This window comes from Ursus arctos, unplaced genomic scaffold (assembly GCF_023065955.2).
Source record: "Ursus arctos isolate Adak ecotype North America unplaced genomic scaffold, UrsArc2.0 scaffold_24, whole genome shotgun sequence".
In the NCBI taxonomy this organism is placed as follows: Eukaryota; Metazoa; Chordata; class Mammalia; order Carnivora; family Ursidae; genus Ursus; species Ursus arctos.
The window spans coordinates 42,816,878-42,838,483 of NW_026622919.1; the positions used below are offsets into that span (position 1 = coordinate 42,816,878).

Below are 21,606 nucleotides of genomic sequence, written 5' to 3' on the forward strand. Positions count from 1 at the left end.
GACCAGTGACGTCAGGACCCGTCTGCGCATCTGCGGGCTGGCCGGGTCACACCGCTGACTGTGTGGAGCTGGTGCCTGTGGCTATGGCTACTCGTCGAGCTTTGCACTTCGTATTCAAAGTGGGAAACCGCTTCCAGACGGCACGTTTCTTTCGCGATGTTCTGGGGATGAAGGTGCAGACGGGGCCGAGAGGGGCTGGCGCGCGAGGGTGGGTGACCGGGGCCGCTGAGCCCCCCTGGCCCGGGGAGACAAATGGGTGTGTCGTGAATCTCCGCCAGTGCCCGGGTGTCCGACCTTAGCCCTGGACTCCCTGCTAGCCCTGTCGGGTTTTCAGCTTCAGGAAGCGTTGCATGTCGCGGTTGGGTTGGTGACCTTTGAAAGGGGCCTTTATTAGTCGCTGTGTGCCCACACGTTTCTTTCATTTAAGGTCATTCACAGATATTGAGCCTCAGCCCTTGTGGAGCTTCCAGTCTAGTGGGAAAGACAGTAAACAAGTAATATAATACTCTCCCAATGAACAATAACCCAGTCTCTTCCGGTTTAGATAATCGGCCTATTTAGAGCTCTGCTTCTCTCAGGCCTGCTTTTGAATATGGATATTCAGTCTCCGCGTGAATGCTCCGGCCCTCCTCTCAACAGCCCAGATCTAAGTGTGAAGTCAGAACCCATTGTCTCCAACACCCGGAAGCGGCTTCTCCAGCCCTGAGCAGCTGCGATTTTGCAGGGATCACCTGGGTAGCAAATGCAGGTGGAAGCTATTAGGGAGCTCCCGATAAGCAAGGGCTTTAGAGGTGCAAGAGTGCAATTTAATGTAGAGAGTGCAGAAGATGTGGAGTGCAAGAGAGTTACCTGAGCTCATCAGTCACTTAAAATATATCGTCTGTGCTTCACTGTCCTCTGTTGGTGACGGCTTTGGTGACAAAGGTGAAAATGACCTTAGTTAATCTGTCCTCAACTAAAGTTTCTGACCTAGGGTGGGGGTGGAGATGAGAATTAAGATTTGTACGTAGCTAACAATAATGGAAGTCAAAACTTGATAAGTGATGGAAAATCACAAAACTCCCTTAATGTGTTTCCTCACTGATTAAAGGATTGTTGAGAAGATTAAACACTGTTATGTGTGTAGTATTTAATACATCATGTGTATTACATAAACGGTAGCTATTATTATTATTATTATTAAAAAATACTACAGGACAGATTTAACTTCATCCTGGGTCATCAGGAAATAATTCATGGAGATCTTGAATTTGAGTTGATGTATAAAAATAGGATTTCCACAAACAAAGATTAGAGGGAGGAGTATGCTGGAAAAACTGAAAGAGCCGATGCAAAGATAAGGTATGTTTGGGAAACACCACTAGTTTTCTGTGCCTTTAGTTTAGATTACTTCGTTGAAGTTGAGATGGGATATCAGGACAAATTTGTTGGGACTACTTCTGATAGTATCTTGAATACTGAGAAATTTGGATTTTATGGCACAGTAAGCAGGGAGCTTGCTTACATTTTAGAACAGGTTAATGATGTGATCAGAGCTGTGCATGAGATGTTATGGTGGTGTGAAGGAAAGAGATAAGTAAAGATGATTTTTAATATTGTAGGAGAGAACTGATGGGGCCTTGAACTGGAGCAGTAGCGATGGGAATCAAAAAGAATAGAAACTAGGCGTTGAGAGGTTACTCTATGTGGGGTTCTGTGTCAAATAGTTTAATAAATTATCTATTTTCACAACACTTTGGGAGACTCAGACCCTAAGCAACATTCTCAATGTTCTCAATCTCAGACAACTATTGAGTGACAAGCTAGAATTCCAAATCAGAATTCGCCAATGCTAAAGGCCATACTTTGGTTTTCCGGGTGGTGGTGGTGGTTTTAACTCCACAGTGCTGCTTCCCCCAATCTAAGTAGTTTGGTTTTTTTTTTTTTTTAAGATTTTATGTATTTCTTTGACAGAGAGAGAGACAGCGAGAGAGGGAACACAAGCAGGGGCAGAGGGAGAGGGAGAAGCAGGCTCCCCGCCGAGCAGGGAGCCCAATGTGGGGCTCGATCCCAGGCCCCTGGGATCGTGACCTGAGCCGAAGGCAGACACTTAATGACTGAGCCGCCCAGGCGCCCCCCAATCTAAGTAAATTTCACAACCTAGGTTGCCTGACCCTTGGTGTCAAGCTGTTCTTCCTTACTTCTACTACTTCCAGTCTGGGAAAGATATGAAGCTTATTGTCTTTTGTTTGTTTTAGAAGTAAAACCTACAAATTATAAATGTCTGTGTTTTAACATTTTAGCTTGTGCTAAATATGCTGTGTACAGTGCTGGTAACACTACAACGTGTTCTAATTCCCTTACCAGATTCTGCGGCATGAGGAATTTGAAGAAGGCTGCAAAGCTGCCTGTAATGGGTATGGCACCTTGTTTCTTAAACTCTCCTTTAGGCTCTGAATACCCCTGGAGAACAGAAGACAGTTTCTCGAAGTGAGTATAAGACAGTGGAATAAATTCAGGAATCAGTAAATTAGGGTGGCAGCTTCAAAAACACAAGTATATATTCTAAATGAAGCAATGTCTTTTTTTTTCTTTTTTTAAGATTTTATTTATTTATTTGACACAGAGAGAGTATAAGTGGGGGGAGCAGCAGGGAGAGGAAGAAGCAGGCTCCCACAGAACCCAACTTGAGGCTCGATCCCTGGGACCCTGGGATCATGACTTGAGCTGAAGGCAGACGCTTAACTGACTGAGCCACTCAGGTGTCCCTAAATGAAGCAAGGTCTTATTGAGTGTCTCTTAGCTTAGTAGCCATAGCAAGCTGGAAAATTCTAAGGCCTAATGAGAATTGCATGCTTGTTGAGAGATAGGCAAAAAAAATAAAGGTCAGGTTGGAGAAGTATCTTTATAGGAGTATATCCCCTACTTTAAAGAAAAGGTAAACAAATCTTTCCCTCAAATAAGTGCCAGACAGGTGATCTTTGGATCCTCTGGTGGTGGGGTCCACGAACACTCTCCATAGCTGCTTTTAGCACCAGCTGAGAGGTTAGCTCATCCTTGCAGGTACTCAGAGGACCAGAGGGGACTGCCCGCTGTTCTGTCCCGAGAGTGCCTTAGGGGAGTCCTGAGGCAGATTTTGTTTGTAGTCATTGGGTTCATTTACTTTCACTTTTCTAGGCCTTATGATGGGAAATGGAGTAAGACAATGGTGGGATTTGGACCTGAGGATGATCATTTTGTCGCAGAACTGACTTACAATTATGGCATCGGACACTACAAGCTTGGCAATGACTTCATGGTAAATGTCATTTTGTTTGAGCAGATTTTGGCTGTGCCTTTGGTTGAGGTCCCTGATACAACTTCAGGTGTGATGACTGCTCAAGTGACGGCATTTGAGTGCAGGCTAGTGGTTAGTTTTTTGTTTTCTGTTAAGATAAAAAACTGCTTGTGCACCTCTCTCAGAGCTGGCTTCGGGATGAAATGTGTTCCGGTGTTTCGGAGTCAAACTCAAGACTTAAAGACAGCGCTGACAGAGACAACTCTCCTTTTGGGGAATGACTGAGCCTTGAGAGCTAGAAGGGCCAGAGTCATTGTTCTGGTCAGGCAGGTCCAGATCACCACCCGGAGAAATATTTTCTCTCTAATGAGCCATTAGGATCGGGCTGAGCTGTTATGGCCAGTGCTAGTCAGAGAAAATCATGAGAAGCTTTTAAGGAGAAAGAGAAAGAAGCATTGCACGTGCTGCATCCATTCCTTCATTCGTGCCAGAGTCCAAGCGAGTGTGCATCTAAGAGTTCCGCTCTCTGCCTCCTACTGAGCAGCCGCGGTGTGCGGATGGAATGTGACTGCGCCCAAATACACAGCAAGATAGGAGGAACTAGTGTTCTCAGGATCTACTGAGCAAATATTCCTCGTGCTAGGTGTTATTCTGGTCATTTAATCCTGCGATTACTCTGAATTCACGTTAAAATAATAATGACATTTAAATGGAATTTTTATGAGAATCAAATATCTATAAAAGTGTTTTGTAAATGAAAAGGATCGTTGAGATTTAACACACTAGTGTCTGTTTTTCTCATTCTTCATGTCTCTCACTCTCTCATTCATTCATTCATTCACTTATTTATTTATTTTTACAAGAGAGGGAGAGATAATCTTAAGCAGGCTCCATGCCCAGCTCAGAGCCTGATGAGGGGCTCGATCTCACGACTGTGAGATCATGACCTGAACGGAAATCAAGAGTCAGATGCTTAACCGACGGAGCCACCCAGGTAGCCCTAATTTATTCATTTAACAGATACTTATTGTGACTTACTATATGCTATGTACCTGGTTAGGTCCTGGGGATAGAGTAGAGTGAAGCATGTTCCCTGGCCTAAGGAGCTTCCTGTCTGGTGGGGGAAGCAAGTAAAGAGATGGAAGAATACAGTGTGATTAGTGCTAAGATTGGTGTAAGAACAGGCAGATGTGGGAATACCTAGGAGGAATTCCCAACTTACTCCCCAAGAGGTGAGAGTTCAGAGAAAGCTTCCCAGAAGTGACACCTGAGTCGGGTGAGTGGGGTGGAGGTGAGAGGGTGAGATGAGTGCCCTCAGGGTGTGCGCAGGCCTGGAGGTGAGAGGGAGCGTGGCAGTCAGGGAGCTGTGACTGGCGCAGTCTGCTTGGAGCTACGTGTGTGAAGAGGAGGCGGGCAGAGATGAGGCTGGAGAAGCGAGCTGGGGCCACATCATACTAGGGTGTTTACACTTTGTTCTAAAGACAGAGTGAATGCATTTTTAAAGCAGGGGATGGCGCAGTGTATGTGGCGTGCACGAATCCCCCTGGCTGGAGCGTGGACATGGGGTTGGAAGGAAGCCAAACCGGAAGCCAGGAAGCTAGCCCGAAGGCAGTACAGCAAGTGACCGGAAGCGCCTAACTCGTGCGGTAGTGGTGGGAGGCGGAGAGAAGTAGTGGGCTGGGGAGATGTGCAGGAGGTAGAGTTGATTGGATTTGGTGACCGAGTGTAAATGAAAATTTCTTTGCGTTTCTCCTTATCTTTTCCTTACTCTCCAAATTTAAATCAGGGAGAGAAAAAGGAGCAAAACCATCTTGGCACCATCACCATTCCACCGGCTCAAGTCAGATGTTGACTGATGGTGCTGCAGGGGTTAGAGGTCATGTTGGTGGAGAACAGCAGGGCTGCTCCGCTGTTGATCTTCCTGAGAGACTCTGGTAGTAAAATGTCCCTAATGAAAGGAACCTTCTGGGCTCCTCAGTTCATGGAACAAAAAGAAAAACAAGTTACATAGAACTCCGATTTGTATAAAGAATCCCCACACATAAAAAAGAAGAGGATCCAGGGGCACCTGGGTGGCCCAGTCAGTTAGTGTCCAAGTCCTGATTTTGGCTCAAGTCGTGATCTCGGGGTTGTGAGATCGAGCCCTGTATCCGGCTCTGCACTCACGCAGGAGTCTGCCTGAGATTCTCTCCCTCTCCCTCTGCCCTTCCTGCCTCTCTTTCTCTGTCTCTCTTTCTTTCTCTCTCTCTCTCTCAAATAAATAAATCTTAAAAAAAAAAAAAGGATTAACAACTTAATTTTTTTTAAGGGGTAAAAACTATGAATAGACAGCCATAGAAAATCAGAAATGTCTCTCAAATATTGAAAAAGATGTTCAACTGCCAAGCTGCCATTTGTCACCTATCGGACAGACAAAAATCAAGAACTGTGATAGCACACTGTGTTGAAAAGGGTGTTAGACAACTGCCCCTCTCATACATTACTTTTTTAAGAGTGTAAATTACTACAACTTAGTTTGGCAGTATCAAAATAATGCATCTGATCTTGGACCTTGCAGTTTCACACCCAGGACTTTAGTTTACGTGTATGTACACAAATATGTGAAATGAACTACGTATTATTTATCGTGATATTTATTCATACAAGAAATATTGAGTGCCTGCTATGTGCCAGGCACAGTTCCAGGAACTTTGGATAACCAGTGAACAAAATGGGCAAAAATCTATGCCTGGCAGGGAAGGGAATCAGGGCCTGACAGACAATATGTAATAAATAGAATAAATAAATCGTATAACATGTTTTAAAGGTGATCGTTGTTATTGGAGAAGAATAGAGCAGAGGAAGGGGGATGGGGCGTATGGGACAGATGACTGGTTTTAATTTTAAGGAGGGTGTTGAGGGTAGGTATCAGGGAGGAGGGCACATTTGTGGAAAGTCTCACAGGAGAGAAGAGAGTTAGCCATGTGGGTATCACAGGGAAGAGCAATCCAGATAGAACAGCCTGTGCGAAAGCCCTCAAAGGGCACCTGGCATGTTCCAGAAAATGCAAGGAGGCCAGTCTGGCTGGAATAGACAGAACAAGAGGAAAGTGGGAGGAGATGGAGTCAGGAACAACATGGGATCAAGTTGTGTTGGGCCTTTCAGGCCATTAGAAGCCATCTCTGAGTGAAACGATGAGCTATCGAGGGTTTTAAGCAGGAGAAAAACAACGTAGGATTGCTGTTTTAAGGGTAGAGTATGTTTCAGAAAATTTACTCTGGCTACAGAGCGGGTGATTGATTGACAAGACTCGGAAAGAGAGGCTGTTATGATAATCCCAGTTAGAACTGCAGCTGGTCTGAGCAGAAGACATAGTTTACATTTTTAGGTATTTTGATTAAGTAATACCTCGATAGTTGGTTTAAATTTTTTTATTCTTAAAGATTTTATTTATGTTAGAAGAGATTTAGAGAACAAGTGGGGGGAGGGACAGAGGGAGAAGCAGACTCCCTGAGGAGTTGGGAGCCCAACGTGGGGCTCGATCCCAGGACCCTGGGATCATGACCTGAGCCGAAGGCAGATGCTTAACCAACTGAGCCACGCAGGCGCCCAAATTTTTTTGTTTAAAAAGCAAAAATAAAAATAATACATCTTAAGTAGGTAGCTGGCAAGCCAAGGTAAGATCAGATCAAGATTTCTCTGACTAGATCTTTAGAATTAAAAGAGATTATCTTTGGTTTTAAAATGATGAAACTTCTCAGGGTACCTTGGTCAGTTAAGTGGCTGCCTTTGGCTCAGGTCATGATCTCGGGGTCCTGCAATCGAGCCCCACATTGGGCTCCTTGCTCAGCGGGGAATCTGCTTCTCCCTCTCCTTCTGCCCTTCCCCCTGCTTGTGCTCTCTCTCTCTGTCAAATAAATAAAATCTTTAAAAAAAAAAATGATCAAACTTTTCTAGCTTTTGAATTTCTTTCCTACAATTCACAACATTTGGGATCTTTGTAGGAGAAGTATGTCCAAAACCTACTTTAAAATCACTAGAAGAGGGGTGCCTGGGTGTCTTAGTTGGTTAAGCATGTGCCGTCGCCTCAGGTCATAATCCTAGCATCCTAGGATCGAGCCCCAAGTCAGGGAGCCCGCTTCTTCCTCTCCCTCTGCTGTTCCCCCTTCTTGTGCTCCCTTGCTCTCTCTCTCTGCTCTTTGTCTCAAATAAATAAAATCTTTTAAAAAATCACTAGAAAAATTTGAATGCCAATTAAATCTTAGGTGGCATGATGTAAAGGCAGTGCGGTTTTGTCTCATTATCTTGCTCTAGAAAAGATCTTTGGTTATACACTTGGTGACATTGTTGTTTGTCATAGGGTGTCACACTCGCTTCTAGCCAGGCTGTCAGCAATGCCAGGAAGCTGGAGTGGCCACTCAGTGAAGTTACAGAAGGTGTTTTTGAAACCGAGGCCCCAGGAGGATATAAGTTCTATTTGCAGAATCACAGTCCACCTCAGTCAGGTAATTATACCGGGACTACTAATAATACCCTCTGTCTAACGGCATCTTTGGTGAAAGGAGAGAGGAACTGGATTTCTTTCTCCTGTGGAGTCTTCCTATATTGACACGATATCTTTCCCAAGCCAGTGTTTCTTATTCTTTGAAAAATCATATTTTCTTTTTTTTCTTTTCTTTTTTTTTTAAGATTTTATTTATTTGACAGAGAGAGAGAGACAGCCAGCGAGAGAGGGAACACAAGCAGGGGGAGTGGGAGAGGAAGCAGCAGGCTCCCAGTGGAGCAGGGAGCCCGATGCGGGGCTTGATCCCAGGACCCCGGGATCACGCCCTGAGCTGAAGGCAGATGCTTAACCAACTGAGCCACCCAGGCGCCCCTGAAAAAACTCTTTTTTTTTTTTTTTTTTTTTTTTTTTGAGAGAGTGAGAGAGAGCACACGGGGGGTGGAGAGGAAGGGCAGAGGGAGAGGGAGAATCTTTTTTTTTTTTTTACAATTTTATTTATTTGTCAGAGAGCACAACAGGGGGGGCAGCAGGCAGAGGGAGAAGTGGGCTCCTCACTGAGCAAGGAGTGCAATGTGGGACTTGATCCCAGGACCCTGGAATCACAACCCGAGCCGAAGGCAGAGGCTTAACCAACTGAGCCACCCGGGTGTCCTTGGAGAGACAGAATCTTAGGCAGGCTGTGCAGCCCGATGTGGGGCTTGATCTTACAACGCTGAGATCATGACCCAAGCTGAAATCAAAAATCCGACGCTTAAACAACTGAGCAGGCACCCTGAGAAATCATATTTTCATATTAGAACTTTAGTGCATAATGCTAGGGGATCTAACTGGCTCTGGTTCTAATCTGCTGGTAATATATCTATTTATGATACTTTCAGCTGTAACAGAAAACCAATTGCAGACTAGCGTGAACAATAAGAGAATGTTTTAGCTCACAGAGCAAGTATCCTGTAGGTTAGTTGATTCAGCAGCTTAGCAATGGCATCAAGAATCCAACTTTCCTCTCTCTCTCCATCCTCTTGTCCACAGGGGTCTACTTTTAGAACCAGTTCCCTTGTGGTTGTTGGGTGGCTACCAGTAGCAATTGGGGCTACCCACTACCACATTCTCATCTGGCAGGGGAAGGAGAGACTGACTTCCTGTTGCTTCTTATTAAGAGCAGAGCAAAACTTTTCTGGAAGCTTCCTGCAGACTTCCTGGTCAGATTTGATTCACACTCCTACTCCTGAATGAATCACTGCTAAGGGAAATAAGATTATCCTTAGACCAGTTGGTCCTGTCTCTCCAGCTGAGGTCAGTTTCACAAACTGTAGTGCTGGTACTAGGTGAGTGAAGGTGGAATAGAAGTGAGGAGCCCAGCACTCTGAGTGCCATAAAGAAAGAAACTTTGCACCGCATGTTTCGTGTACTGCAGAAGCATCCTCATCATCTGTGTGATTCCTGCATGTTCTGTCTGCTCTGCAGAAAGAAAACAATAGCAGGAAAAAAACACTTGTGAATAGCAAAGGCCGTTCTCCCTGCCATTTTGGTCCATGAGAACACTCCCTTAAGTGGACCTGAGATGGGAGACATATGTTCTCTTTCTTCCGCTGGTCTGCCTCGGTGCCCAAATGCCCCTGGTACTGAGTCTGGTTGTGTGTGTAATGCTGCCAGCTCAGCAAACAATGACCTGTTCCAGTGCGGGAGTTTAGGTGGGTGCCAGATAGTATTTCTGTACCTCACTGGTGATTTAAGGGAGTTTTATGATTATTTTTATTGATGGGTGATTCTTGCATATAAAGCAAGAATTTAAAACTCTAAAGCTTATGGGGCGCCTGGGTGGCTCAGTTGTTAAGCGTCTCCCTTCGGCTCAGGGCGTGATCCCAGGGTCCTGGGATCGAGCCCCACATCAGGCTCCTCTGCTGGGAGCCTGCTTCTTCCTCTCCCACTCCCCCTGCTTGTGTTCCCTCTCTCGCTGGCTGTCTCTCTCTCTGTCAAATAAATAAATAAAATCTTAAAAAAAAAAAAATCTTAAAAAAACAACAACTCCAGAGCTTAACTCCTGCCACTAATTCCACTGTGCATTTTTTCCCCTAGTTTTAATGGTGTTTCAATATATAAAAAATGGAGAGGCGCCTGGGTGGCTGAGTCAATTAAGCATCTGACTCCCTGCCGGCTCAGGTCATGATCTCAGGGTTCTGGGATCGAGCCCCACGCTGGGCTCCCTGCTCAGCGGGGAGTCTGCTTGTCCCTCTGCCTCTCCTCCTGCTTATGTGCGCTCGCTCTTTCTCTCTCTCTCTGTCTCTCAAGTAAATAAAATCTTGAAGAAAGAGTCTCTTTAAAAAAAAATACATAAAATGGAGAGCCCCACAATCTTAAGATTGGAATGTTAATACCTTTAGGGCATTAATTTCCAATTGGTAATAGAGTCAAATCTGTCAGTGTAGATGGTGTCCAGCCTTCCTTTGAATCACTGGGTCCTGGGTAGTCTCGCCTACTTGTCACCATTCCTGTCCTGCATCCTTCAGGGACCCAGTTGGCTGAAATTTGTTGATTTCTCAATAAATGGGGAAAATGAACAGTCTGCCACGCAGAGGCACCGGTGAGAAACTTCCCCTTCGTCATGGTATTGCCGTTCTCGCAAATGGGGCTGAGGCAATGAAAACCCAAGAAAAATACACTGAATTTATCATAGAGCAGCTCTTCAGAAGGTCACCTTACAATATAAAAATTTCCAATAATGTTAAATGTTTTAGTATAACTTATCCTTTTTGCAAAAAAATAGATTTTTCTTCCTAGACAGATGAGCAAAGAAGAAGAAAGAAGAAAACAGTACCCACATAGCCAGATAATCATTGTTAACATTTTAGAGTGTATCTTTCCAATCATTTATCCAAAAAAAAATCTATCTGGGTGCCTGGGTGGCTCAGTAGGTTGGGCGTCTGCTTTTGGCTCAGGTCGTAGTCCCTGGGTCGTGGGATCAAGTCCCATGTTAGGGTCCCCAATCGGTGGGGAGTCCGCTTCTCTCTCTGCCCCCCCCCCCGCCATGCTCTCACCCATTCTCTCTGTCTCTCAAAAATAAGTAAATGGAATCTTAAAAAAAAAAAATCTGTTTATATATCTGTCATGTTCCATTGTAGCGATTCCATTGTATTACATGGTAGGAAGATTAAACACTTGTCTATTGTTGGGTGTTTATGTTGGCCCCGGTGTTTCATTGTTATGAGCAACACTGTAAAGAATGTCTTTGTGCTGAAAGCCCTTCATACTTCTACAATTACTTCTTTAATTGGTGATCATAGGATTGCTCTCTGAAAAGCAGTTTACATTTTTTTAGGCTTTGGATACATTCTGTCAAATTGTTGCCCAGAAGTGTACTAATTTACACTCTGCCAGTATTATACGATTGTGATTTTCCCCCTGCCCTATCACAGCACTGTGACTTTTACAATTATTTGCCAATGAAATAACAGAATGCTTTAATTCTAATTTCTTTGGTTATTTGTGAGGTTGAATGTTGTTTTGTTTTGTTTTGTTTTTAATGTTCATTGACCATTCCAGTTCATTCTTCGTGGATTACCACTTTGTGTTTTTTACCTATTTTTTCTAGGATGTTCGTCTTTTTCTTTCTAATGTTTAAAGGTGATTTAAATATTAAGGACTTTTTGTCACATATGTTGCAAAAATGTTTCCTAATTTGTCATTTACTCTTTGATTGTAATTTTTTCCTGTTCTTTCGTTTCTTCCTTCTTTCTTTTTTTCTTTCTTTCTTTCTTTCTTTCTTTCTTTCTTTTTTGGTGGTTGTTGTCTAGGAATTTTCCATTTCATGTAATTAACCTAGTAAATTTTTTCCTTCATGGTTTTTCTATTTCTGGTGTCAGGTTTTTTTAAAAAATCTTTTTCCACCCCAAAATTGCAGCAATAATGACCTGTTTTTGGTATTTCCATGGTTTCATTCTTTAAACTTAATCCTTTAGCCCATCAGATTGAACGTGTTTTGCCATTTAGTTTAAAGGTGTAATTTTTCCCCACCAAATGACAAGCCAGTTATCTTTGTGCCATTTATTGAATAATGTGCCTTTTCATACTGACCTAAAATCCCTTTCTTATCGTAAACTAAGTTCTTGGGGTGCCTGGGTGGCTCATTCAGTTAAGTGTTTCCCTTTGGCTCAGGTCATGATCCCAGGGTCCTGGGATTGAGCCCCACATAGGGCTCCCCGCTCCACGGGGATCCTGTTTCTCCCTCTCCCTCTGCCTGCCACTCCCCCTGCTTGTGCGAGTTCTCTTTCAATCTGTCAAATAAATAAATAAAATCTTAAAAAAAAAAAAAACCTAAGTTCTGGGACACCTGGGTGGCTCAGTCGGTTAAGTGTCTGCCTTCAGCTCAGGTCATGATCCCAGGATCCTGGGATCGAGTCCCACATCAGGCTCCCTGCTCAGCGGGGTGCCTGCTTCTCCCTCTCCCTCTGCTGCTCCCCTTGCTTGTGCTCTCTCTCTCTGTGTCAAATAAATAAATAAAATCTTTAAAAAAAAAAAAAACCTCAGTTCTTATATATACTCAAGTCTGATTTAATCTTTCTATTCTATTACATTCCACTGATCTGTCCATTCCTACTGTTTTCTTACTCTCCAGATCCTGTATTAAAAGTAACACTAGCAGTGTCTGATCTTCAGAAGTCCTTGAACTACTGGTCTAATCTACTGGGAATGAAAATTTATGAAAAAGATGAAGAGAAGCAAAGGGCTTTGCTGGGCTATGCTGATAACCAGGTGAGTGATCTTGGAAGGAAGTAATCGTTAACTTTGAGTTTGGCTTATAAATGAGGTTAACATGAAGGTTATTCTCAGAGTTTTTCACAGTGATTCAATATTTACACAGATAAACAGAAAGAAGAAAATAAAAACTGCTGATAACCTCATCACCCAGATATTACCTTTGTTTATATTCGGGAATATATCCTTTGAGAAGTGGAATTGCTGAGTCAGGAGAGATGGAGACAAGATCTAATACTATAATGATAATCTATTTTCATCTTTTTTTTTTTTAATAACCTAGCATTTGAACGTGATTTAGTCCTTGCAGTCTGACCCAGCAGGTCTACTCCTAGGAATTTATTTCACAGACGTACTCAGCCATTCACGTGCACAAGGAAATGTGTACAAGGTTATCTGTTGCAGCGTTGTAATAGCAAAAGATAAGAAGTAACCTCAATGTCCCGTGCGTTAGAGGAATAGTTCAATGATTTATGGTTTATAAATAAACGGATTACTGTGCAACCATCTAAGAGAATGGGGTGAATCGTTATGTGCCGACGGAGTAACATTGGATAAAAACAAGGGACAGAATAATGTGTAAATTATGCTACTGTTTGTATAAAAAAAAAAAAAAGATCTGTGCATGCCGTGTGTCCAGCAGGACACACAAGAAGCCTCTGGGAGAGAATAGAGAGTTTTTACTTTATTCCTTTAGTCCTGTTTGAATTAATTAATTAATTTCCACATCACCTGTTCCAAAAAAATAGACCCACTTTCTTATTCCTTTGCAGTGTAAGCTGGAGCTACAGGGTATCAAGGGTACAGTTGATCATGCAGCAGCTTTTGGAAGAATTGCCTTTTCTTGCCCCCAGAAAGAGGTAACGTTTGTTCCTGGATCTTTTGTGTAAGCTCTGTGACTAGCTAGTTGAACCAGCTAAGGAACCTCAGCCCTCCCTCCTTTAGGTTCGTTCCAGTTGTGGCTTTGGTGTCAAGTTCAGCAGTTGTCTCAAGAGCAGCTGCGATAATGAAATCAAACAAGCGGTGCCTGGGTTCTCTCTGGTTGATCTGATATTCCCCTGGGGCTGATGAGGACCGCAGTGTGGGAGTGGTACGTGACCCCTTGCTCACTTTGCGTTTTTTCCCTCAAGTTACCGGACTTAGAAGACTTGATGAAAAGGGAGAACCAGAAGATTCTGACTCCCCTAGTGAGTCTGGATACCCCAGGGAAAGCAACCATACAAGTGGTCATTCTGGCTGACCCTGTAAGGATTACTCAGGAAAGGGATGGGCTGCACCAAGGGTTTCTTCAAGGTGTCTTTTTGCCAAATTTCTTTTCTCTTTATTGGTATAGGATGGACATGAAATTTGTTTTGTGGGGGATGAAGCATTTCGAGAACTTTCTAAGATGGATCCAGAGGGCAGCAAATTGTTGGATGATGTGAGTCTTATTTCTGACTTTGTATCTCCATAGGCCCACAGGGGATGGTGTTAAGTGGGGGGGGGGGGGGGGGGGAGTGTGTGGGGGAAGGGCTAAAGCAACTGGGTCCGGTGCTATGTCCTTTTGATGATAGGGTGACTTTTGAGCCAGGAATATGTGTCTTCATTACCACCCATATGATTTTTGTTTTGTTTTGTTTTAAGATTTTATGTATAAGTAATCTCAACACTCAATGTGGGGCTCGAACCCACAACCCCGAGATCAGGAGTCACATGCTCTACCGACTGAGCCAGCCGGGCGCCCCACGCCCGTATGACTCTTAACTGGGTGCAGCGTTTGTGCCTTCGCACTTGTTCACGCTGCCCCTGTGCATCACAGTTCTGCTCCGCAAGGGGAAGGCCCGGATGCATCCCCTTGCTTCTTTAGCTCTTTCGGTCCTCTCATCTCCAGTCTACAGTGGCACTCCCTTCCTTTCCAGTGAATCGTTCTCGTCAGCATGCAAACAGGCTTTTATGTCTCCCAGCTTTTTTTTTTTTTTTTTTAAAGATTTTATTTATTTATTTGACAGAGATAGAGACAGCCAGAGAGAGAAGGAACACAAGCAGGGGGAGTGGGAGAGGAAGAAGCAGGCTCCCAGCAGAGGAGCCTGATGTGGGGCTCGATCCCATAACGCCGGGATCACGCCCTGAGCCGAAGGCAGACGCTTAACCGCTGTGCCACCCAGGCGCCCCTATGTCTCTCAGCTTTTAAAAATCTTTTGCCCCATATCCCTTCTCCATAGTTCTTTTAAAAAAGTCTGCCTACGGGGCGCCTGGGTGGCTCAGTCGTTAAGTGTCTGCCTTCGGCCCTGGGCACGATCCCAGCGTTCTGGGATCGAGCCCCACATCAGGCTCTTCCGCTGGGAGCCTGCTTCTTCCTCTCCCACTCCCCCTGCTTGTGTTCCCTCTCTCGCTGGCTGTCTCTATCTCTGTCACATAAATAAATAAAATCTTAAAAAAAAAATCTGCCTATGCTCTGTTTCTGCTTTTTACCTCCCATTCCCACTTGAGTCTTTTCTGCACTGGCTCCTGTCGCTCAGGGCAACGCTCCTTTTGGTGTCATTAGTGACTTCCATCTTGCCAAGTCCAGCAGCTACTTTTCTGTCCTCATCAAACTCAGTGTTTCATCAGCACGCAAAGCTGCTGCTGTACCCCGGCTTCTAGCACATACCTAGTGTGTAGTTGGCACTTCGTGAATGCTGCTGACGAGTAAAGGAGTGAATTAGTCTGTCCTGGTTCTTCACTTACTATCTGGGTGACTGACTAAGTAATTTACTTAAATTCGCTGAACTTCGGTTTTGGTTGTTTTGTTTTGTTTTAAGTAATCTCTGTGTCCACAATGGGGCTCGAACTCACGACCCCAAGATCAAGAGTCACATGCTCTACCAAAGCCAGCCAGGTTCCCTTATGCTTTAGTTTTCTTACCTGAAAATGGGAGAAAGGAAGATTATTCACCTCATAGGGTGGTTGTATGGTTTATAGAGCGTGGCAAACTGCTGACAGAGTAACAGACGTTCAATTCAAGTAGGAAACACAGAAAATATAACATTAATAAGTTTATCAAAAGGAAAATAGAGGGGCGCCTGGGTGGCACAGCGGTTAAGCGTCTGCCTTCGGCTCAGGGCGTGATCCTGGCATTACGGGATCGATCCCCACATCAGGCTCCTCAGCTGGGAGCCTGCTTCTTCCTCTCCCACTCCCCCTGCTTGTGTTCCCTCTCTCGCTGGCTGTCTCTATCTCTGTCGAATAAATAAATAAAATCTTTAAAAAAAAAAAAAAGGAAAATAGAATCTCAGACAGCCTCCCAGTTGGCACATTTGTTAGACTTTTTCCTTCTTGCTTTTTCATATCACTGACCACCTTCCTTCTCTTCCAAGCTCGCTTCTCCTTTGGTCTTAGAGATCCTGCCATCCTCATATCTCTCTCACAGCTTCTCCTCAGACACAAGCACCTCTTTCTGTCTTATTCCAAAACAATTTACCCACAGTCCCGCTCTAGCTGTCTTTTATTCTCATTCCACATTTTCCCTCTTCTCTGAGTAGAAGTTACCTACTACTCTGGTTTCTTCTCCTCTGAGCTACAACCATCATCCATTCCCTGACTTCCTAATTTCTAGTTCCTACTTCTCCCTAAGCTCCAAACAAGTATTTTTTGTTGTTACTGAGGTAAAATATACACGAAAAATAAATGAACAGAAGTTTAGTGTTCCATTTGATGAGTTTTGACAGTTAAATATTCTCATACAACCGCTGTTCAAAATATAGAGCGTTTTCATCATTGTAGAAAGTTCTCCCATGCCCATTTCCAGCTGATTCCCACCCCTGCCTCCCAGAGGCAAGTATTGTACTGATGTGTCACGTTATTTTTGTGTGTCCTTGGACTTCATATAAAGGAAATCATTCAGTAGGTATTCTTTTGTGCCTGGCTTCTGTCACCCAACATGACAGTTTTGAGATTCTTCTATGTAATTGTACATAACGGAGTTTGTTTTTTGTTTTTGTTTTTTTTTATTACTGAGTGGTATTCAATTTTATAAATATAACAGTTTGCTTATCCATTCTTCCAGTGGTGGATGTTTGAATTGTTTCCAGATTTTTATCCACAATAAGGAAGACTGCTTTGAACATTCTTATGTAAATCTTGCAGACATGTTTCATTTGTCTTAGGTAATAACTAGGAGTGGAATTGCTTTTACTTTCTGAAAAACTGCCAAACAGTTGTCCAGAGTGATTGAACCACTTGACTCTTCTGTCAGCCGTGTATGTGTCCGAGAGTTCCAGATGTTGCATATCCTCATCAGCATTTGCGTTTTTCTGGGTTTTTGCTTTAGCTCTCCTAGAACATGTAAAATGGTTTCTCACTGAGATTTCAAGTTGCATTTCCCTGATAACTACTGATGTTGAGCACCTTTGCGTTTGCTTAATGGCTATTTGCATACCTTCCTCTGTGAATTATATGTTCAAGTCTTTTCTCCGTTTCTTTCCATAATAGATTTTATTTTTAATATTTGGTGATTAAAAATTCCAGAAATACGCAGGAGAGTACAACAAATCTCTGTGTGATTGTCACTGATCAATGCTGCCATAATTTTTCATCATTCCTTCCCATCACCCCCTCTTTTTTTTGGCTAGGGAATTTTTTTTTAAGACTTTTTGTTTATTCACTTGAGAGAGAGCAAGAGCACGAGCACAAGGAAGGGGAGAGGCAGAGGGGGAGAGCCAGACTCCCTGCTGAGCCATGTGGGGCTCAATCCCAGGACCTCATGACCGTGACCTGAGTGGAGGGTGACACTCAACCAGGCCACCCAAGCGCCCCTTTTTTGCTAGGGAATTCTAAGGCAAATCTTAGCCACTGTGTTATTTCAACCCTAAATACTTAAGTATTTTATACATTTAAATTTTTTAAGGTTTTATTTATTTATTGAGAGCTTGCATGAGAGCACAAGCTAGGGCAGGGGCGGAGGGAGAGGGAGAAGCAGACCCCCCTGAGCGGGGAGCCCAATGTGGGTGTCAATCCCAGGACTCTCAGAAGATTAAACAGTGTTTGAAATGACTGGATTTAGGCTTTAGAAAGCTGATGCTGGCAGGAGGGATGGCAGACGAAGGCAGACACTTAACCGACTGAGGCACCCCAGTATTTTATATATTTTTAAATTATTTAAAAGAAGTAAAAATCCAGGAATTTCCTTATGGGCCATATTGATATTAGCACACTTAAAAAAACCCCAGTATATCCTTAATGTCACCTAAAATCCAGCTTTATTAAAATTTCCCTGATTATCTAAAAATGATCTTATATAGTTGGTTCTCCCTATGTATTTTTAAGTAGCTTTAATGTAAATGGACTGTATCAATACAGAACGATCTGTATGATCCACTGAGTTTCATGACAAACTAGTTGGAAGACACACCTCTGATCTATTTTATATTGTAGCCATTCTAGTCTGTAATCTCTATGAATGTATTTTCACGTTATGTGACTTTGCTCACATGATTTTATTCTCCTGGAATGTCCCTTATTTAAGTATTTGCTTATTTTTTAAGGCCCATTCAAATCCCTTTTTTTAATTTTTTTATTTTTTTATTTTTTTTTAAAGATTTTATTTATTTATTTGACAGAGATAGAGACAGCCGGCGAGAGAGGGAACACAAGCAGGGGGAGTGGGAGAGGAAGAAGCAGGCTCATAGCGGAGGAGCCTGACGTGGGGCTCGATCCCACAACGCCGGGATCACGCCCTGAGCCGAAGGCAGACGCCTAACCGCTGAGCCACCCAGGCGCCCCCAAATCCCTTTTTTTTCATTGGTTATTTATCTTGTTGATTAGTTGGAGTTCTGGATGTGAGTCATTTGTTAAATATCTACAAATGCGAGTACTTTCCCCAGGCTATGGCTTGCCAGTTTATTTTCTTAACAGAGTCCTTTGGGGACGCCTGGGTGGCTCATTCGGCTAAGTGTCTGCCTTTGGCTCAGGTCATGATCCCAGCGTCTGGGGATCGAGTCCCACATCGGGCTCCCTGCTCATCGGGGAGTTTGCTTCTCCCTCTGCCCCTTCCCCTCACTCCTGCTCTCTCTCGCTCTCTCTCGCAAATAAATAAAATCTTAAAAAATCTGCAAACACTTGTTCAATACTCATCAGCATCCTGTCAAACATAGTACTCTATGCCGAATGAATATATTTTTTTAAGATTTTATTTATGTATCAGAGAATGTGAGCTGGAGGGAGAGGGAGAAAGAACTGAAGTAGACTGTGCTGAGTGCAGAGCCTGATGTGGGGCTTGATCCCACAACCAGGAGATCATGACTTTAGCCTAAACCAAGGGTCGGATGCTCAACCGATTGAGCCGCCCAGGTGCTCCCTGAATGAACACTTTTTACTTGTTAATAACTGTGGACAGTGCAGTGAGGTACAAAGTGGACTGTATACGTTTTGTTTTATGGACTTAAATATATATTCCAATTCTTTTCCTGTAGGCAATGGCGGCAGATAAAAGTGATGAATGGTTTGCCAGACAAAATAAATTAAAGGCTTCGGGGTAACAGAAGACATGATGTGGAACAAGCATTTGTGATTCCTGTCTAGCACCTGCAAGGCCTGATGTGTCCATGCACGAGAAATGCTCTCACAACTTGGTGGTTTCCTGTATAAGCAAGGAGGCTGGGGTGGGAAAGATCTGTGTGTTTTAATCTAGAAACAAAATGCTATTATCATCAGTCCAATTAGAGGAGAACTCTTGCTGTAATCTGCAGTGTCACTAGAATGGCACATCCTATGTGGACCTCTATTCAATTAGGCATAAATTAGTTTTTAGCTTGGGCAACTATGTGGGACGTTACCTTTGGTTGGAGGTGGAGGGAATTTTTATAAGCTTATAGCAGAAATACTTCTAGTACCATGATAGTGTGCTGTTCTAATGCCTTCCTCTGGCAGGCCTTGACATTGAAAAATGTTAAAGAAATTTCGTTCCTTGAATCAAAAGATTTGACTAACACCCCACACATTCCTTGCTTCAAAATTTTGAGCAGCCAGAGAAAACAGAGGGAAGGATCTAATGTGTTGTGTTGCTACATGCCTGGCTTCCTGCTATTTTCTTTATATAATTTTTTTAAATCTTCATGAGAATTTTGATTTCTTAAATATGGGTTAGATTTCTTAAATATGGATTAGGTTATTTCTTGAGCCTGAAAAAATTTTTTTAATGATTTCTTGTAGTTTTCTACTTGGTTCCACAGAACAAATAAATTTTAATCATTGGAAACTGAGTTACATTGGCCATATTTATTATAAATGGTTTTTGAAAGTATACTTCTGAAACAAAGTTGTTACACCAGCCTCTAAGACTCTATTTAAAATGGGTGGTAGCCAGGTTCAAATTTTAGGGAAGAAACTGAGGCGATTGAAAAGGATTGACTCACCAAGAGAAAAAAATCCTTTTCCAGCTCCACGGTCCTTTTCATTCAACTTAAATTCTCTGTCTTAGGGAAGCAATCATGAGTTTCAAAGCAAACCAAGTTACACATGTTCCTTCTCTAGACCGTTGGTTCACCTTTTTCCTATATGCCAGGAAACTGTAGGGATTTTGAATAACAAACTTCTCTGTGTTTCTTTAGACTATGATTTGTTAATTTTCAGATTTCCTATTAGGTTATTAATTCTCAGTGTTTATTTCTAGTAACACTGTTCTTGTGCAAAGAAACTGTGCTTTTCTCAGTGTGTTATGCTGCTGTCATAGGCCTTCTAAGTTTGTCATAGCAAAATAAATGGTTCATGTAAGTACTGAATGACTAAACACGTACTAGATTTCTTTTCATCTACTTATATATTAGCCTACCAAAACCTTTCTTTCTTAAGTTGCAGCTGTGCATGACAGAAGTTAATACTGTTTATCTACCTGGGACATTTTAATTTTATGATATAAGCCCCCTTTTGTCTCGCTGCCGTTTTTCTTTTGTTGTGTTCTTTAATATTGTATTCATCCTACAACTATTTAGTGGGCAATTTTGGCCTTTTACCAAGGCTTCCAAAAGTTTACCTCTGCACAGTGGAGCTAGTGATTTCATTTATTTTTTAAGGAGGGAAGGGGCAGAGCGGGAGAGAGAATCTTAAGCAGTCTCCACGTTCAGTGACATGGGGCTCGACACAGGGCTCAATCTCACAACCCTGAGATCATGACCTGAGCCGATATAAGGAGTCAGACGCTTAACCGACTGAGCCACTCAGGCACCCCTGGTGTAGCTAATGATTTTAAACCACAGGTACAATTATTTTCCCACCTCTGAGGACGGTGTGATTCATTAGAAAACAAGGTTATAAGATGGTTTTGCCCAAGCTGGTGTTTCAAAACAGGTGAAGCTGGAAAGTTCTTTGGCTTCTCTGGAGTTGTGTTTTCAGAGCTGTCAACCCTCAGAGCCTTGAGGGGTTGAGGAGTTCTAGCATATTAAGTTTGAATTCAAACTTCCCTTGGGTTTAAATCCAGAGAGATTTAGAATGGCTATGTTGCAAGAGCTCCCCTAGCTTAGCCTGGGGAGTTAATATGAATTCCATATTTGCTTGACATCTTGATGGAATTAGCAAAGCTGTGGACGTTCACAGCTCCTTTACGTGACTTTCTGCCCATTCACCTGTACCATGCAGTTGCCATTGTGGCAGCTTTTAGGAGGGCTCCAATTTCTCCACTGAAATTTATGGTGAGAGTTAATGGGAAGTTTCAGTTTGGTCTAAGAGTTCTTACCTTTCGGGGCGCCTGGGTAGCGCAGTCGTTAAAGCGTCTGCCTTCGGCTCAGGGCGTGATCCCGGCGTTCCGGGATCGAGTCCCACATCGGGCTCCTCCGCTGGGAGCCTGCTTCTTCCTCTCTCACTCGCCTGCTGTGTTCCCTCTCTTGCTGGCTGTCTCTCTGTCACATAAATAAATAAAATCTTTAAAAAAAAAAAAAAAAAAAGAGTTCTTACCTTTCCCTTGGAAGTCAATAGGAAATTTACTCAGGCCCTAATCAACAAAAAATGCTCTTGATTTTTAGAGAGAGAGTGCATGCAAGCAGGGGCAAGGGGGAGGCAGAGGAAAGAGAGAAACTTAAGCAGACTCTGCACTGATCATAGAACCCAATGTGGGGCTCAATCTCACGATCCTGAGATCATGACCTGAGCTGAAACCAAGAGTCGG

General features: G+C 43.2%; 1 protein-coding gene and 1 non-coding gene across 3 annotated transcripts; one reads left to right on the forward strand and one right to left on the reverse strand.

Annotated features, from left to right (window-relative positions):
• Positions 1 to 10: 10 nt before the first annotated feature.
• On the forward strand, positions 11 to 20,235 carry GLOD4 (glyoxalase domain containing 4). 2 transcript variants are annotated; one of them, XM_026517804.4, is made up of 9 exons: positions 11 to 173; positions 2,347 to 2,396; positions 3,157 to 3,277; positions 7,596 to 7,740; positions 12,352 to 12,488; positions 13,265 to 13,351; positions 13,622 to 13,735; positions 13,825 to 13,911; positions 18,920 to 20,235. In XM_026517804.4, the coding sequence occupies exons 1-9, from the start codon at positions 84 to 86 to the stop codon at positions 18,983 to 18,985; spliced, it is 897 nt and encodes a 298-aa protein (XP_026373589.2). In that variant the 5' UTR covers positions 11 to 83; the 3' UTR covers positions 18,986 to 20,235. The 2 variants fall into 2 exon arrangements, with proteins under 2 accessions (XP_026373589.2, XP_057174101.1); XM_057318118.1 differs by having other exon boundaries at positions 14 to 140.
• TRNAR-CCU (transfer RNA arginine (anticodon CCU)) lies at positions 14,138 to 14,210 on the reverse strand. The gene has a single exon. It is a non-coding gene; the product is annotated as a tRNA-Arg (tRNA).
• Positions 20,236 to 21,606: the final 1,371 nt, after the last annotated feature.